This window comes from Elaeis guineensis, chromosome 12, assembly GCF_000442705.2.
Source record: "Elaeis guineensis isolate ETL-2024a chromosome 12, EG11, whole genome shotgun sequence".
In the NCBI taxonomy this organism is placed as follows: domain Eukaryota; kingdom Viridiplantae; phylum Streptophyta; class Magnoliopsida; order Arecales; family Arecaceae; genus Elaeis; species Elaeis guineensis.
The window spans coordinates 21,237,016-21,255,994 of record NC_026004.2 but is presented as its reverse complement, the minus strand read 5'-3'; the positions used below and the strand labels follow the sequence as shown (position 1 = coordinate 21,255,994).

General features: G+C 33.9%; 1 protein-coding gene across 4 annotated transcripts in view; it reads left to right on the top strand.

The window, feature by feature from the left end:
• LOC105054750 (glycine--tRNA ligase, chloroplastic/mitochondrial 2) overlaps positions 1 to 16,798 on the top strand; it is a 52,890-nt gene extending 36,092 nt beyond the window's left edge. For 2 of the 4 annotated variants that reach the window (XM_029267506.2, XM_010936337.4), the window contains 13 exons: positions 1,039 to 1,113; positions 1,235 to 1,293; positions 1,574 to 1,667; positions 1,790 to 2,008; positions 3,833 to 3,927; positions 7,969 to 8,059; positions 8,143 to 8,247; positions 8,326 to 8,364; positions 11,344 to 11,433; positions 13,730 to 13,831; positions 15,128 to 15,209; positions 15,378 to 15,463; positions 16,443 to 16,798. In XM_029267506.2, coding sequence (XP_029123339.1) covers positions 1,039 to 1,113; positions 1,235 to 1,293; positions 1,574 to 1,667; positions 1,790 to 2,008; positions 3,833 to 3,927; positions 7,969 to 8,059; positions 8,143 to 8,247; positions 8,326 to 8,364; positions 11,344 to 11,433; positions 13,730 to 13,831; positions 15,128 to 15,209; positions 15,378 to 15,463; positions 16,443 to 16,541 — 1,236 coding nt within the window. In that variant the 3' untranslated portion in view covers positions 16,542 to 16,798. Of the gene's footprint in view, positions 1 to 1,038; positions 1,114 to 1,234; positions 1,294 to 1,573; positions 1,668 to 1,789; positions 2,009 to 3,832; positions 3,928 to 7,968; positions 8,060 to 8,142; positions 8,248 to 8,325; positions 8,365 to 9,444; positions 9,660 to 11,343; positions 11,434 to 13,729; positions 13,832 to 15,127; positions 15,210 to 15,377; positions 15,464 to 16,442 lie in introns of those variants that run through there. The other 2 variants (XR_003802216.2, XR_012135742.1) reach the window with 2 other exon arrangements.
• The last annotated feature ends 2,181 nt before the right edge of the window (positions 16,799 to 18,979 follow it).

Below are 18,979 nucleotides of genomic sequence, written 5' to 3'. Positions count from 1 at the left end.
ATCCACATTCGCCTTGGATTCAATACGAGTCGGGTAAAACCCTTCCCATTAGGAACAGGTCAGGTCGGGTACCCGATCGGATGGAGTAAATTGTCATCCCCATCCAACATGGTAGGAGGTAGATGAGAATATTCAGGTAACACTAGCAACCACAGGGGTAAGCTCCAGTTCATAATTGCTCCATGTATTATCGTGTTTGCTATTTAGCTCTGCTTATTCGAGAATGATACTTTGCTCTGAATCTTTGTGAGGACAAACCTTTTCTTGTAATCACAGTTATGCGTTCTGTTCCCCTTAGTTGACCTCAAGTACTTAGCTCAAGTTGTGGAAGCAGCAAATATATTGTCATAGCCATCATTATTATTTACTGAAGCATGCTTATTAAATGGAAAATGGAAAAAGCGACCTTAACTTTTAGGACAACTGCATGACAAATGGTTTGTTTTTTTGGAGGTTCAATTTCTACATTTTCTTGAATATAATACTCATATTTCCTTGTATGATCACTTATATCTATCCACTCAATAAAGATAAAGAAAAATTAATTTTTTTACTATTGAATCATTGTACTAGGCTTATTATATAATCATTTCTGGAGTTTTTTGATTTTTTAATGTTATTCTTGAGTTTTGTATACAATCTATTCTATTGTTATGTTCATTCTAGTAAAACTGTATAGTTTGTGTGTTTATATTGACAGCGTTTAACAATTGGGAGGTGCAGTGCAGATATAAGAAATTATTTTTCTTTTCATGATTTATGTGTATATATTTGGGATGCCTTTCGCGCTTACAAGTTACAACTAACTTAGATGTCATGTGTAATGTGTATAGTGATTTACTGTTAATTAATTGGACATTAACTAACAACCATCATTTCTACTGAAGTACTGATGCTGTTATTTGTTAAACTTTCATAGATAATTGGCAGTTTTTTGGATTTGTCATGTTCCCTAAACTACAATTTAAAGAATATTGAAGAACAATTCATATGACAGATGTGATTCATTCTGATAATAATGGTTCACTTTATTTACAGGTTATGCAAAAGCACCAGAAATATTTTCCCTTAAGAAACATATCTACTGGAAAGCTGCTGCCATTCTTTGTCACTGTGAGAATGCTTAGGATTTCTGTACATTTGGAGAACTAAATTATCACTATGTTCTGCCTTTCTTTTTTCTTCATTTGGTCATTTTGTGTGCCAGTATTTTATTGTTGGTTTTTGCTTTTAGGTTGCAAATGGCATAATGAGTGAAGCAGCAGTCCAGAAGGGGAATGAAGCTGTACTCAGGTCAGCTATGGATTCCTGTCCATTGTGTTATCAACAGAGAGCAAATAACTGATTCTTTGATGCAAAGTTTAGAACTTTTTGAAAATGTGATAAAAAATCAAGCAGAATAAGTTTGGAGTTCAGATGTAGTCCAAAGTAAATTGCAGCTGACTCCCCACTTTATTGTTATATCTGCAAAGTAGGCTTTAGGCAACTTTCCTTATGCTGTGACTTGTTTATAAGCCAACTATCAAGCTTTTAAATCTTTTATCAGAAATTTGTTGTCGCTGTTGCTTGTCAGGGCCCGATATGAAGATGCAAAATTTTTCTATAGAATGGACACTCAAAAGAAATTTTCTGAATTTAGAGTCCATCTTAATGGCATTCTCTTTCATGTAAGTTATGGCATATCCTGGAACATTTTTTTCCTCCTTTTGGTGAGGGGCAGAACTGTTAATTGAACTAATAATTATGTTTCATTTTGTCTTTTAATATGCTGAACATGATATTTAATCAGGAAAAGCTTGGAACAATGTTGGATAAAATGTCTCGTGTCCAAAATACTGTTGGTAAATTAACCTTTGCTCTTGGCGTTGATGAAAGTAATCTCCCAGTCATTGAAGATGCTGCAGCTTTGGCCATGTCAGATCTTGCTACATCTATTGTTACAGAGTTTACTTCCCTATCTGGAATAATGGCACGCCACTATGCTTTAAGGGATGGTTATTCAGAGCAGGTATGCAAACAACTGTCAAATGCATATATATATGTATATATATATATGTATATGTATATATATATGTATATGTATATATATATATGTGTATGTGTGTGTGTGTATATATATATATATATTTGCTTACTTATGATTAAAATGTTATGCATAAGATATCAATTTCAGAGGCAGACTATTCTGCTGTAACAGAAATGTGTTTAGACTTTAGACTACTCTGTTGTATTCAAAAGAATTGAGGTTCATGAACAGATGCTGACTAAGAATTGCCTGCTCCTCAAGTTGGCTGTACAAGGTTGATGTGATGCTACATGAATAAGTATGCCTATGGCCAAGGGGGCAACCTCTTGGTGTTTTATTCATAGACAAGGAGACACTGCAAAGGGCAATTAAATTTAAACCCACTCCTGATGTGAATGGGTTATTGATCTATGATCAATAACAGACATTCAACTGCAAACCAATACTGTTGCATAACTAACTCTTAGCTATACACAAGTATAAAAGTGCCCTGCCAGGCTGATGTAATGAATAATGATGTGTGGCACATTGCAACAACACAAAATAATGGAAACGACCAATATTTTGGTCATTGGAGAGCTAACATATTGTAGGTTCCTGTCAAGTTATGAAGCATAGGCTTGGACTTAATATCTAGCCAGTGACCAGATCTACCTCTAGATCATCCTTTGAAGTCTCATTCAAATAGCATGAGACTTCGTCCAGCCACAAAACCAAAACTGGAAGTGATTTCAGTTTTGGCTGGGACTAGAACTGAAACTGGCATCATTTTCTGTGATATAGGCTTAAACCATATATAAGTTGCTTACTCTTTGCATTTCTTCATTTCTTTAAATGTTAAGTAGTCTTTTCAAAAACTCTACAAGTTCTGAGAACATTTCGAAGCACTGTGATATTGGATATCTAAAAATCCATTAAGTATATGGGTTTGGGTATCCTAGAGCTCAAATTTCCAACATGTTTATGGTGTCATGTTACATTGCAATAATACAGTGCAATTGTGACATAAGTTCTTTAACATTTTAATCTCAAAGCAAAAGATATTGTAAGTCTATCAAACAATACATGTAAAGTTCATAAACAATATCAAAATCTAGCGAAGTTCATAGGTTTGCCCTAGAGCTTGCTACATGTTCATGCCTTCATGGTGTTATGTTACATTGCAATGATATACTGCACTTTAGACAACTCTTTTAACATTTTATTTCAAAAAAAAAAAATCATAAGACTATCAAAATAATACATATTAAAGTTCATAAACAATATAATTTATTTTTTGAAATGATGTCTATTCATTTCATTGACTGATCTAATTTTCTTGATTTTCTTCATATTTTTCTTAATTTGTTTTTCATTTTGCAAATCTCTCTAAAGTCTCTAATTGAAACTGCCATAACTAGAGGGAAACCAATAAAACCATTGAACTTACTGAAATTCAAACTCTTTTGGTCCTGCTGAAGGTGAAACTGTCTTTTTGGGCCTTTATTTAAACTAGCTAATTCTTTAGGGGTTACTCTTGTTCATTATCAAATTGTTAGTTATTGTGAAGCAGGATGATAACTGAATGCTGACTTTTAATATCCAATCCTAATACAAAAAGCTTTGACCACTGCAGTGACGTCATTTTGTTTAAGTATTAATTAATCAATGATCACTTGTAAATGTCTGTAAACCATCTGTTTTGGGTCATGCGACCATAATTTCTTTGTTTGCTTCCTTTCTTCCTCATGTATGAGTCCTACCTCTATTAAATGCAACAGGTTATTATCAGCTATCAGTTGGACTGACTGACTTTCATTGTTGAAGATTGCAGATGCCCTTTTTGAGATCACACTCCCAAGATTTTCTGGAGATATTCTTCCAAAATCTGATGCTGGAATAGTTTTGGCCATAGCTGATAGGTACTCTATTTTCAAGTATAATTATTTTGATCTTCCATTATAAAGATTTCTACCTATCACAAATTTGGTTTGGCAGCAGTCTCTTTTCCAACCTTTTTTGTTTGTTTTGTTAGCCTCATTGCAACCTTGACCTAATGCTGAAAATTCAATTATGTGCTTATTTTGCAACTTGTCCCTGTATGGCAGTAGTCAGGTTGAGTATACTGGATTATATATGCTGCTATTTCTTTTTATAACTCAGAAAATCTTCATCACTGTAACAACCTAGGACCTCATCAAAAAAGACTAGTTAGAAGATATTATTTAGATTACTTGGCTCCAGGTAGGTATCCAAGATCTTCTCAGGGAATAACCAATGTGGGACTAAATATATGCCTACACAAGTCCTTATATACTCCTCCTGCTTAATCATAACTTTCTCGCCAAGGATCTAAATACATGCAAATCCATTCATAAACATCACGATCAACTGATGGTCAGACCCAATGAACCTATGCTATAGTATCCCTTAGTCCACAAAGGCTTTGGGTTAGATCGGCTCTAATACCATTTATAACAACTCAGGATCTAATCCAAAAAGACTAGCCAGAAAGTATTATTTAGGTTCCTTGGTCCTATATGAATATCCAAGATTTTCCTAACGAATAACCAATGTGGACTAAATGCATGCCCACACGAGTCCCCAATCCCATCCATAATAGATTACCTCTATGGAAACATATAGTCCTTCAAACTTGCAAACAATTTGAAAGTAAATATTCTACATGATTCACTTCAAAAAAATGCAAATGCATATTCAGTTAAAGCTCAAAAGACTTTCATAGTGATGAATTCCATCTAATTATTTTTTCTACAAATATGATCATGTCATGGGTATATGTTTTAAACTTTGCTGTTGTTCAAGCTTAAAGTGAGTTTGGATCAACTTAGATTCAAGGTTGATTTGAATATGGCCTGATTTAAGGGATATCAAGCTGATTAAAATAAACCTGTCTTTGTCTACGGTCTATGTTAAACTCGATTAAGTTTGTTCAAAGGAGAGGAGGCCAAGTTTAATCTATTTCTCAAGCTTAAAATCGATTTCAAATCAAGTTCTTTCAAGCTTAGTTAATTAGGTACCAATAGGGAAATTGTCTAGTGCAGAAGGCTTTTGTTTGGGGAACCAAATACTCGCATACCATGAGAACAAAGCAAGAGGCTATCGGTGCATATGGTTTGCTACATACAGAGGTGCTGCTGAACTAAACCAATGAAGAAACAGCAGCAATTTTTTTGGTTTAAAAGGATGTTAGAGCTGAGAAGCTAAACTCATAGAAAGACAATAGTTGAAGGATGCAAGTACGAAATAAAAAAGCATAATCTAAAGTGGAGGTGGAATTTATCAGGAACACAATGGAAGTTAGAATCCACAGAAATCATAGACCATATGCAAGATGATGCATTCAAATTCCTGGGAGTTTCATTCAACATTTCCTCAAAAAAGAATTTTATCATTCAGAAGCCATTGTTGATCCATCCTCAAAGGCATAGGGCCCCAGTCATGTCAGTCTTATCCTTGGTTGTCATTAATATAGGTCTATGATCAGAAAGTGGCTGATAGATTCATTCCCAGTTTGCCTTATTGTCGGTTAGACCAGGTAAAAGCTTTCATTTTTTCATTAAAATAAGATTTATGCTGAGCAGTTCTCTGAATGTAGACATGAGACAGTAGTTACACCCTCAAATATTAATCTCACTTGGTCCACTTTTAGGTCATGCTTCCACTCCACCTCCATAACTTACGCCACTCTGAAGTTTGAACTATAAACAATGTAAAACTTATGTTTTCTCCTATTGATCTCATTTTCGCTCTTATTTCTGTTTTTGTGCCTTGCTTCAAAGGGATAAGAAGGGAACCAACAGGGCAGGTTTCCTGGCCTAAACAGTAGTCGGTGAAAAAGAATGGTGCAAATGTGCAGAAAGGTACAAATGTGCTCTGTTAGCAGCCAAAAGAAATTGTGTCAAATATTCTTGAGCAATTTTTTGGAGATCACAAGATAGATTCAGACTCTCATTGTCTATAAAGGTTCACTATACCGGTCGGTACCAAATAGTACATAGTCTTGTATCATACCGACACTCGGTATGCCTCGCTGTCTCGTATCATACCACATGCCAATAATGTAACAGGATAGTACCGATACGGGATCCATTATCAAGATGGCAAACTTTGGTCTATATAAATCTTCATGTTTAGGAATCTGGCATGTTGCTAGATTTTGACATGAATTTAGAAATATATATTGATTAGTTGATGGCAACTTGGATTACAATTATTTTTTGTTGGGCATATGTCCTTTAGTCATCATTGAAGTCGTATGAAAGTCTTGAGTTGCAATGGCTTATATATGGTACCATGTAACTTGACCAGATAAATGTAGGAAGGAATTGACTTGGCCTACAATCAAATAGTTAATTAATCATGAGAACACGCTTACCCTATGTTTGTTTGGGGTCATGAGAGGGAGGATGGGTGGGATTGGAAGGATAGATGGCCTCCACCCATCATTTGATTCAAAAAATTTTTGGAAGGATTACTGAAAAGGAGGCATTGTCTATCCATTTTGGTCTATCAATTTGCATCCTTCCAATTTGGGAGGATGCAAGGAAGGATAGAGCATGTAAAACGTGGGTTTCCATGTTAACAAAATTATCCTCATTATTTTTTTTTGATGAAACTCTAACACTTATTCACTTTCATTCATTTTGTTTGTATATTTTTTATTTTACCTATATTATTTACCCTATGCTATTAAATTTTATTAATGATTTTTTTAATTTTAGTACATAATTACCATAATTAGAAGTAAAGAATCAGAACTATCTTCTGTTTTTTATTTATATTCATTATCTTTTATTAAGCTATTTATGTAAAATTAAGTAATTTAAACTCTAACACTTATTCACGTTTTTATTCATTTTATTTATATATATAGTTTTTATTTTACCTAATACCTATTCTATTTATCCTATGCTATTAAATTTTATAAGCAATTAGAAATTTACAACAATCTTCTTTTTTATTTATATTCACTATTTTTTATTTGGCTATTTATGTAAAATTAATTAACTATATAAATTAAGTTATAGATTAATTTATTATTCATAATTAATATATAAATAAATTTATCCATCTATAATTAATTTATAAAATTATTTATTTATTTTAAATTAAAATTAAAGTTAAGTATTTATATAAATTTTTATATAATTATAAATTATAAAGATTATAAATATATATATTGTCTTATTATTTTAGTATAAATAAGTGTTATAAATTGATAATAATATTTTTTTATCAAAGGATACTTTAATAAAATTATTATACAATATTATCCATCCTTTCTTTCTTTCCTTCTATACCAAATAGAGGATGAAATCATTCCCATCCATTCTTCTGTGTTTCACCAAACATATGGACCCATCCATCCTCTTCTCATCCATTTTTTCTTTCCTATCCATCCTTCCTCCAATCTATCCTTCATACCAAACATAGGGTTAATGAGCATTTCTTCGCTGTAAGAAGACATGCATATATACAATCATTATACAACTTGTATAGAGAATAATTAACTTGTATGGAGAATAATTGATACACTAATAAATAGCTTAATTCATCAAAATAAGCATTTTTTTTAAATTTTTTTGGGGGACAATGTTATGACAGACGTAAAGAGAGGCAATTTGCTAAAAATCTATGATAGTATAATTTTGTATTTCTAGTTTCTGTGGTGCTTTTGACTTAATTTTCCCTATTTACTTTTTCGTATGGCTTTCTAGTAATATGGCAGTGAAACTCCCTCAGAATGCGGCTGGAACTATTTTTACTTGGACTTGGCCTTCTAGAGTTTGTCCTTATATGTTCCTGTTATCCATGCTCAAGCTTAATATCTGAGATTCTGATCTTTCATTTCAAACTGTACTGTTGTTTATCTATTAGTGTTCCTAGTGTTTTTTATAATCTTATAGTAATGTTTGATGATAATTTTGTGCATCAAACAGGCTGGATAGTCTTGTTGGTTTATTTGGTGCAGGCTGTCAACCAAGTTCCACAAATGATCCTTTTGGTCTGAGAAGAATCTCCTATGGCCTTGTAAGTGAAAAAGGAGGTGGGGGGGCTAAATAGCTTTTGCTTATTGTTCTCATCAAATTGATTTGTTTATCTCTTAATTTCAGGTCCAGATACTAGTGGAAAATAAAAAGAACTTGGACCTAAGAAGTGCTTTGAGTCTAGTGGCAGATGTGCAACCTATAAAGATTGATACCAATATTATAAGTCATGTGAGTGGATGTAGTCAAACTTTTGGTTTTATTAAAATTAATTTTGTTGCATCTTTGTAATTGCTATTTTTTCATCAGGTACTACAATTTGTCACACGGAGATTAGAACAACTTTTGGTATGTATTGACATAAAGATTAGTTTTCCATCTAAGATGCTTGCTTTTGCTTTTGGTCCTCTTGCTAGCGTCGAGCCTTCTTTTTGCGTGTTTGATGTTTATTCTTATCAGAACTAATAGTTATTGTGTTTTCCCCATTTTGGTATGTATTATTGTTTCATTCTTTTCTTTAAGAAGATCGTGTTTATTTCATGGTTTTAAGTGATGGCTGGTATGGTGCATCATGCTGTGCCATTGCCTCACTGATCCACACACTGGTATGGTACCACTCGCATGTTGTTTTGTCAGTGCATGCAAGCACTAAGATGGCTTAGCATGCTGAAGGACTTATCATGCCAGTGACAAGCTAGCACACAATCGACATGCAGTACACACCAATCCTTGATTGTTTTGTTTAATAGCAAGTTTATCATGATTAGTGGCACTAGATTTTGTCCATCACATTGTATTGTATGTCCATGCTTTGTTTGACTGATGTAAGAAAACCCCGAAAGCACCATCTCCTAGACCTCTCTTTCTTTTCCTTGGATGCTACTTCTATAGAGTATATTGGCAGATTTTTGCTGCAGATTTTGGGATTTTTGTTCTGGATCTGGAGACAATCACTGTAAGAAATGTCGGGTCCAAACCAGATACGAATACAATGCAAAATTTGGAGTCAGTGTGATCTGGATTTGGTTCAGAAATGGTTTCCTCTTTATTGCTATGGCTTATATTACTGAAAATTTGTAGTATTGTAAATGATAATTAAGGTTCATCTTATTATCATTTATCACAATTTAATTCCACCAAGGTCAGATCTAAAACCATTTAGGTTGTAAGCCAATTTTGAGGATCTATATCAGAACTAATAGTTTGTTTCTGATGAGAGATTTCTGATCACATTTAGATTAGGTTATTGGGATCCTTTTATGGCTGAGTTAGAAACTAAGAAATAAAAACTTGTACTATCATTTAAAAGGATATTGTCAATTATGTTCATAGCAGGATACAGTTTGGTCTAGTGTGAACAGGTCATTGTCTCTTTTAGTGTTTTTGCTTGAAATTTATATTTTGTTTATTATTATTTCTTTATAATAGTTGGAGAGATCTACCCTAGCTAAATGACTGAATGGAGGAGGAAGGGGGGCAGCTTTTTGCCATGGAGAGATTTCTTTTTGAGGAAGAAAGATATGTTTGCGATTCAATATAGTTGAGATGTCAACCGCAATATAGGAGAAAAGAAAGAAATAGCAACAAAATCCATTGTGAGGCACTACAACTTGGATGTTCTACAACTTGATGATTTGCAAAAGGTGATTTGCATATTATTAAGAAGTTTCCAAGGCATTAATGGATGTTTTTCCGAGTGTTTCAGCTTGTTGTTCCATTCTTCTTCCTTCATGAGTTCAGGGTTTAACTTTATTTACTGAATTTGACACTGCACTCTCGTTTTATGAATCCAAATATCCCCTGCAACGTTCTGATCTCTACCGCATGGATGTTATGCTTATGTTCCGTCGAGCCAATTGAGAAAAAAAAAAATCCACTATGATATATCATGAGTTAAAATGGTAAACGTGTGGTCTTCATTTTTTTTTCAGAAAAAAAAGGTATTCTGTTGTAGAGGATGGAGCTGCTGCATACTACAGAAGATTATATATCATTCTTGGAAACATCAAACCAGTTAACTGTGCATATCTCATTTATAGTATTTGCATTGGACATTTGGACCTATGTCATAATCTTTTGCATTAGTTCCAATTGATGTTTGCCTTAATTAACAAGCTAGGTGTTAGCTGATATTGCTGCTTCCAGACTTACGGTAACTTGTTTTCTAGTTGCATTAGATCAGTTAGTTGTCCTCTTGAATGTTGACTTGATTTTCCCTGAGATATTTTTCTTTCCTATGATTAATGATCAAAGTCATATGTTATGTACTGCCTGTTTGGAATATGTTAATGAAACAGCCATATTTTGTATGCTGCTAATATATATATATATATATATATATATATATATATATATATATATATATTTTAAGGATTGACTTCTCTTTTAAAATTTCACTAAGACCACTGTTCATTAACCAATGAAGATCAAAGTATGAATTTCATTATCAGAAGCCAGGTTAGAGGGTAATTAATAACCATCATTCTTAATGCTTAGTCATTGTCAGCAGATGAGTTGTTGTTAACTAATCTTTTTGAATTTAGTAATTAAAAATTTTAATTTACAACACATTTGGTAGCAAAGTTCACATTAAAATAATAAGAAGCACCCTGATTGCGGATGAATAACAACCACATTATCCTATTTAAATGCTATTGAACTAATTTTTCAGGAACAATCCACGTGAGTATATGTATATCTATATATCTACACACACACACACACACACTATTATAATGACAGGAGGTTTGTAGCTGGACTTAGGGTGTGATTAGGCTCCTTCCTATAGTTGCACTCTAAAAGAAACCTTCACATTAAATATAGTAGAGAAAAAAATGAAAATGACTTTGTAGATGGAGCCAATGTGGGAAAATGTGGAGACATGGTGCCCCTACCTCTTAAATATGCTATATAAAAGGTGTGTTTTGCTCATCTGCTGTGAGTCTTATTTTCTATCCTGGAAATTTTGACTTTTTTTTTCAAACCTCTTAACAAATTTAATCTTTAATGAAATTGAGCTCTTAAAATAAAATAATCTCTATACATATTGGAACTCCATGACACATTGAAACCACACTCAAAAGAAAACTCCAGCAAAGTCCCTATCTCTTTCTTTTTCTCTCTTTTAAATATGGCAGCTTTTCCTTCTCCCAGCAAAATCTTCAACAAATCTTGTCTTCTCTTAAACTCTCTCTCTCTCCAGCTTCCCCTCCCCACTTTTTTTTTGATTTTTTTATTATTATTTTTTTTGATAAGCATGTGCTGGTGTGTGTGTGTGTATGGTGATTTTGTTTTGGAATTATATTTAGTGATTATGTTTTATCTCAGGTGGATAAGGGCATAAGTGCTGAAATAGTCCATTCCATACTTGCAGAGCGTGCAAATTGGCCTTGTCTGGCAGCACAATCAGCAATGGAAGTAAGTGACTTTTGGTCATTTTGATATTTTAAAGTTTCTTTTGTATCAATTTGTGGGCTTACTCATGCATATTCATCAAGGCAAGAAGTATTCATCTTAATTGTAGTTGTGTCATCAAATGGATCAATGTTTTCATTTTTTATTCTCAAATTAGTTATGACACTTTTTAAGCTTAATTTCAACTTCCTAGGGCCGCTTTTTAAACTACAGTTTTTCATCTATTCCTTTAAAAGATCGCAACCTTCATCATTAGTCTTGATTTTGTTTTTTCAAATTTTCATCATGTACATATAAGGTCATCCAAGAGACATGCTCTACATGTTTTTCCTTCAAACACTTCTTGCTAAGCTATGCTCTTTTGCTATTGTTCTTTGTGATGGATTTGTGAAAATATATTTCTCTAATTTAGTAGGACCAAGGTTCACCGAGATGGTACAGTGATTTGTTCCAGTTGGATACCAGTATGTTACTGTATGGGTCTGTATTGTGCTGTGCTGGAGTATACCGATACAAGGAGAGGAAGGGGGAGAGGGAGAAGGAGAGGGAGGGAGAGAGAGGGGCGGAGGGTTGGGGGGGAGGGAGACGGAGAGAGGAAGAGACTCATCGGATGAGGGCTTCGATGGGGATGAAGGCTTCGATAGGGATGACTGACAAGGGCCTTGATGGCGATGACTGACGAGGGCTTGTTACTATTGAAGGCAGCTTCCATGAAGCGAGCAAATGAGAGAGAGAGAGAGCCTTCAGCGTCCATGAAGCGAGCAATTGAGAGAGAGAGCCTTCTCTCGAACCATCAAATGGGTGAGGTGGGAGAGATTTTACATATGAACCTACCTAAGCGGCTAAGCCATCCCGAGCCAGCATCAATATAGTTCAATATGGGCCAAACCTTCTCGGTTTGGGTCGGTTCAGCGATCACCGAGTAGGACTATGAAAAATATCATTATCTATCAATTTATGTTACATTTTCAAAAGCTGCAACAGACTAGCTTAATATCAATTTCCAAAGTTTCCCTTCCAAACTAAAAGATTCCATGCATTCTTTCATAAGGTACAAGCCTCCATGAAGTTCTTTTTAGATCTTCCCACATGGATGCAATAGATACAGGTTCAAGAGCTGGGAAGTGATGGTACCAAAAGCAAAAATACCTATGAAGTCTTTTTGACTGCTCAAGATAACAGAATAATACTTGTAGCATACTGGCATTCTGAGGTGTAGTGTTCTGCTTGCTTCAACCTAAAGATTTAACACTCAGCATACAAGTTTGGAATTCTCACTACGGGTTGCTTTAGTCCAAATTTTACTATTTAAACTTTCAAGTATTATGAGTGCCAAATAAAATTGATAAGTTCTTTTGACATTTAAATGATGATATAATTGTCAAAATGGTTAAAATGGACTGCTAAATATGTAAGAATATAGGAAGATTGTATATTTTGTTAGACGTAAGCCTTGTTTGGAATTGTGACTTTAAATTTATAATTATTAAAAGGATGGCTTCATGATTCAGAAGCTGTAGATGCATGCATGTGGGGTAACATTATTATGAAAATTAGAAGTAAAAAGAGACAACAAAAATATGGGCCTGTATGGGGACAAAAAAGTAAGATGACAGTGATGATGAGAAATGGTAAAGAATAGAGTTCTTGATGGGAACAAAATATTACATATTAAGATATAAACAAAAAACGCTGAAGAAATTGAAAATTAGAGGAAGGATGCAAAGAGTATGTATGATTTAGCCAAGTACTTGATTTGAGAAAAGCAATTAGGTGGCTTTCTTGTAGATAGTTGCTGGAAAGGATGCTTCATCTCTTTTATGTATATGTATGTGTTTACATGCAAAAGTTCAAGCTTATGCAATGCATGCCATGTAAATAAACCAAAAAAAAATTGCAATGCAATCATTACATTTTGTTAGCTTTTCTCTTTCTCTTTTTTTTTTTTTTTATGGGTATTCTGAGTACTGGATTTATAAAACATAAACAGCTGAATTTACTAGGCTTTCATCAATTTTCCTGTCTCAGAATTTAAATGTATTACTGATATAAACACCTCCTATATGTAAAAGAAGATATCTAATGGACTTTGCTGACTAAACATTTACTTGATGTTTTAAAAGGCACTTCTTAAGTGATTAGGCACCACTTGTCAATCAAGCTACCACTATTACAGCAATCTAGTAGTGTATAGCTCAAATCATCCATATGAACATTTCTTGAATGTTATCAATTTAAGGTTTTATTTTAATTAGTAAAGTAATGAATATCAGCTCACGAACATCTATTCTCAATGCAGATGGAAGTCTTGTCTAGAGGTGATATTTTTCCAAAAGTAATTGAAGCGTATTCACGGCCAACAAGAATTATTCGTGGGAAGGACATCAATGCTGATTTGGAGGTAATAATTGCGACTTATGTGGGTCCTTCAGTTACATTAGTCTACAACCTATTGGCTTGCTAATAAATGCCTTGATTCCAAAAGCTTAAGCTGATGAGATCTAGATTGACAATGTTTATCAAGCTACACTTGCCTAAATTTCCCATGCGGCCCCAACCATGCATGTGAAGAAATAAATAAGTCAAGGCAATGGTCGGGTTACGTATTGACCATAAAGAGTTGGCATTGATATTGCAATGTCAATCACCTCTATAGTATGACCTATCATCATGTTATGAATAGTAGGATACAATACCACAGAGACTAAATAAAGAAGTTTGCTTTCAAGAAGTGATCTTATGTCTTAATTAAGCCAGGTTTATGTGAATTATTATGCAAATTGCATTCTTAAGAGTCACATATAGGGTCATCATTATGGATTCCCTACTTTCTTGTCCAGCCTTTATATGAAGATGCAATAGTGTGTTGAAAATAAATGGATTTTTTTTATAAACTATAGAGAAATAGTCACATGAAGCTGTCCAACATATTGCCCATGATCAAAAATCCTTCTTAAAGGAGCAGCTAATGTAAGAACACTACCTGATATTTAGTGAAATAATATCAGAGTACTTATTGTTTTGACAAAAAGAAATTATAAATGATAATGCTTTAGAATGCCCTTCCTTCTTCTTGCCATGAAATTATGAAAATGCAACTGGTTTCTGGGAGAAAACACAAGGCACGTTTAAAATGGAATATCTGCAAAGCAAACAAGTAAGCTAGACTAATTGGTTGCCTTCACCTTCCACAACTAAAGGAAGTTTTAAGAGAATAATTGTTTCTTTAAACATAAGATGATCAATTCATATTCATGTGATTCAAGTTCATATATGCAAGCTGATGTATTCAAGTTTCAATACTATCCTTATCTAAAATCACGTTTTGTACTTTGTTATGTTTCAAATTCTTGCTTGCTAAACTCCTTGTAATTTGTTATATACTAATCTGGAAAGCCTTCTTGTTTCTTGCAATAAAATTGGAACACTGTATAAGTAAGACTTCATTCTTTTATTATCCTGTGGCTTGGAGTTTGTAATATGGTGCTGCTGATAAAATCAAACAACACAAAATAATTTTATGCATTCTTGTGGCAGTGTTGGTTTTGGATATCAGTGAGGGTGTGTGAGAATCCTGATCAGTACAGAAATCATTTTTAATCTAGTTGACAAGCTACAAAGTTCTTTTAAAAAAAAAAAGAAAAGAACACAACAATCTAAATCCAGCCCAGTAACCTCAAGTGAAATTGTTGAATAGGTAAATGAGGCTGCATTTGAGAAAAATGAAGAACGAGCATTGTGGAGTGCATACTTGGCTGTAGCAACTAAAATCCATCCTGGTACCTGCAATTCCTTTTGTAATTTGAATTATAATCTTAAAGCCATTGTGGTATTATTTCTCATCACCATCTTGATTCCTATGCTGTGCTTCCTAGTGCGATCCTCACATGGCTTCTGTATTCTATGCGATGCTCACATGGCTTCTGTATTCTATGTACATCTTTCAGGTGTTGATATTGATATTTTTGTAATGGCATCTTTACTGTTGCTACAACCACTTGAAGATTTCTTTGACAATGTTTATGTTATGGCGGTAAGCTTCCTTCTTATTGCCTTCTGATATATCCTGGTCTATTGGCAACATGATCTAGATTCATCACTCTAATTTAATGGTAAAAGAAACTTGCTGAGAATATTCTGTTACTAGTTGCGTAAGTGGCTTGGTTCTAAGATGTAAAATCTATGTTGAATCACTACTTAGCAGGGTAACTTAGACTTGGATCTATCTTTGTAGCCCATTCCAGGTGGAGCTGCATCAATTTTACACGCCAGGAAAGTAAAACAGGAAAAGAACAGGAGCCTCTTTTCTCTGTTTCCAAGTCCCACCGTCCCTTCCTCTTCCTCTCTTCTCTGTTGTCCCAGTTCAGCCATTCCTTCTTTCCTTGCTTTTTCCTCTGTTTCCAATCTCGAGCACACAGCAGTCCAGCCTTCTTGTTACGCTTGTTATATTCATTTCCCTGTTTGCAGTCTGGATGCTTTTTCCAGTCGAATTGTTGTTATTATTTGTGTGTTTCAAGTCCACATATCAATAATATTATTATTAGCATTGTAACATTATCTTGACAATATGTTTTTGTTAATGTTTAGTTCTTACAAAATTTGGTGATTTTTGAACTTGTCTTCTTGTGAATTATATGTTTGACAATGAATCTATACTGAAAAAGGATGCAACACACACACACACACACACACAATTAGATCAGCTTTTCATACCTCGTGTATGCAGTTCATGTACATACATGTAAGCTTAGGGGTGCATATTTGAAATATTCGAGACTTCCCTTCCTAGGCAGCTGCCTTATCACCTTCATCGACCAGCCTTGCTAGTCCTTTTCACTACCTTGGTCAATAGGAAAATTTTAGATTCATGGATCAGTTCTTGCTAACATATCATTATTTATTGTTCTTTGCATGCCTGGTTGCAGCTTTCGACAACCATAGTTCACTTTTCCTTTTTTTTTCTCCTCATTTTGGGTGGAAGTGAAATCTCATGCACTTGTGTCCCTCAACAGGAGGACCAAAAGATCAGGAACAACAGGCTTGCACTTCTTAAGAGAATTGCTGATCTGCCCAAAGGGATTGCAGACCTCTCAATTTTACCAGGGTTTTAGAAGCCCCGACATCTTTCATATTATGGGTGCAAGGCAGATCAAATGAGAGATATCTAGTCTCAAAATATTTATTGTTGTATAATAGCGGCTTCCATGGGAGGAGGGTTTCAATACTCTCTCTCTCTCTCTCTTTTTCCTTCAACATAACCTTGTAGAGACTTTGAGTTTTTTAAGCCTCTCCTCCCGAGTGTTGTATTTCTTTCAATTTTATATAAATTGATTAATTATTTAATCAATAAATTAATAATTTAAATGCAGCTGATTATCATCTTTTATTTCTTCAGCTACTTGAAAAATGCGCTAATGGACTTGTAGGTCATGTGTGATGTAAGAAGGTAATTTGTGAGAGCACGTGGTTGTGTTTCAGTTGGAGTAAAATCAGTCCTTTCTCAAAGTAAATCTATTTACAATTTCAAACAACTCCAAAGGGCATGCATACTTAGTTAAGAACACATGTTTACAATAAAAAAGAAGGAAAACAGGAATCTCATAGGTGGGTAGTGGTGGTAGGATACCGCGAGGTTGCTTAAAAAAACATATTACCTGGATGTTTTCTTGGCAACAAATCTAATTTTTGGTTGTCAGCCCAAGCATTTATCATTGTACCAAGCAATGGTCTCCGTTGCGGTCAAGGGACCGGATGGATTAAGCTCTGTATTTATGCTCGTGAGATATTATTGATTTTAGTCTGTATTAAGTACTACATATTTTGTCCTATATAAAAAATATCTTATGAGGGAGAAAAAGTTTCTATCTCATATAAGATAAAATTTTTTTTGACTAACAATCGATGTAAAATTAAAGATGCCGTTCTCTCATAATAGTAACTATAACTACTTTAGTCAAGGAGGACTCTGTGTTCACGGATAGAAGGTAGATTTTGTCGGAGAAAAATTCAAAAAAATTTTATAATATTTTTTTAAATATTTTAATTTAAAATATTTTAATTTTTTATTATCATGCTTTTAATTTTTGATTGTTGGATTTTTAATTACCAATGGTCATGTGCATTTTCTCTTATTTTTACTTTTATGATCGTTGGATTCTGTATTAAAGATTTTGATCGTTGGGCTCCTTACTAAAGGAGCCAGTCGTATCTTGAGGTGGTTTTTTTAGATATTTCTATATAAGGGATGGGAATACGCTTTAGGACGATGTTTTGCACGCTTCTGATTTGCTTAATCATCATTTTTTATTTTTAATTTTTTTGAGTTATTTATAATATTTTTTTATAATAAAAAATTTTATTACTTTTCTCACGACAGGTGGGAATGTCTTGAGGTAGTGCCTCGCATGCTTTCGGTTTGCTTAATCATCAATTTTTATTTTTAAATTTTCGTGAGTTATTTACAATATTTTTTGCAATCAAAATTCTTATTACTTTTTTAAAATTATATCTAGTTTTAAATATTATTCCAATAGACCCTTTCTCTACCATCAATATTAGGATCAAGGGTGTTGGAATTCGGGGTTTGGTGCATGCATATGTATTTCAAAATTTTTATTTTCTAAACACTGCAGTGAAAAATAAGATTAAAATATTTTTAATCTGAATTTTGCATGCATAAAAACATAAAACTACATGGATGTATTTCATCTGTTAAAATTGATATATGCTGAAATTCAAATTATGATCAAATCACATATTTGTTTCGCAGTCTCTTTTTTCAAAACTGAATCTGAAAGAGATGAGGCTCTTTGTTAGCTGCACAAATATCTGGCCTCTATGAGTATCCATTTGGGATCAGTTTGGAACAGTCCTCTATAATCTGAATTTTGATTTTTCAAAATTCAGCACGCTGAATCTGAACGAAGCCAAGATCACGATCAACACTTGATCTTTTTCCTTGATTTTCTTCTTCTCCTCTTCTCTAAAGTTTCTCCTTGCTATGTACTGCTACTAGATGCTAGAAACTAGCAAGGAAGAGGTACCCAAACTCCTTTGGGCATGGAACTCCTTAGGACGCGCGTCCCAAGAAAGGAGTGTATAGAACATCCAAAAGAAGAGAAAGAGAGAGGAAGAGAGGGCGTGGGGAGAGCCTTTGGGTATGAGGGGCTACTAGTTTTGATGCTCTAGAGACCTTAGGGGAGATTTCTTTAAATAAGCATAAGGATTGAATCCTATTCAATATTATAATACAAGTCTTACTTGCATTAGGATTCCTATTAACTTAAGTTATCCAACTTACATTAAGAAACTCATTAGGTGCCAACTATTGGAACCCTTGCATCCATAATTAGACATCCTCTTTTGCATCCAAGAGACACCCCATATGAAAATCAAAGGCTCTCTAATTAATGGACACGTCCAAATTGATCAAATCAAAGTGGCACCCCATAATAACTATCAAGGAGATTCATAAGGGACTTGCACCTTTAATTTATGTAATCCATAACCTTGAATACCCAACAATTGAAGTCTCATGAATCTTATTCAT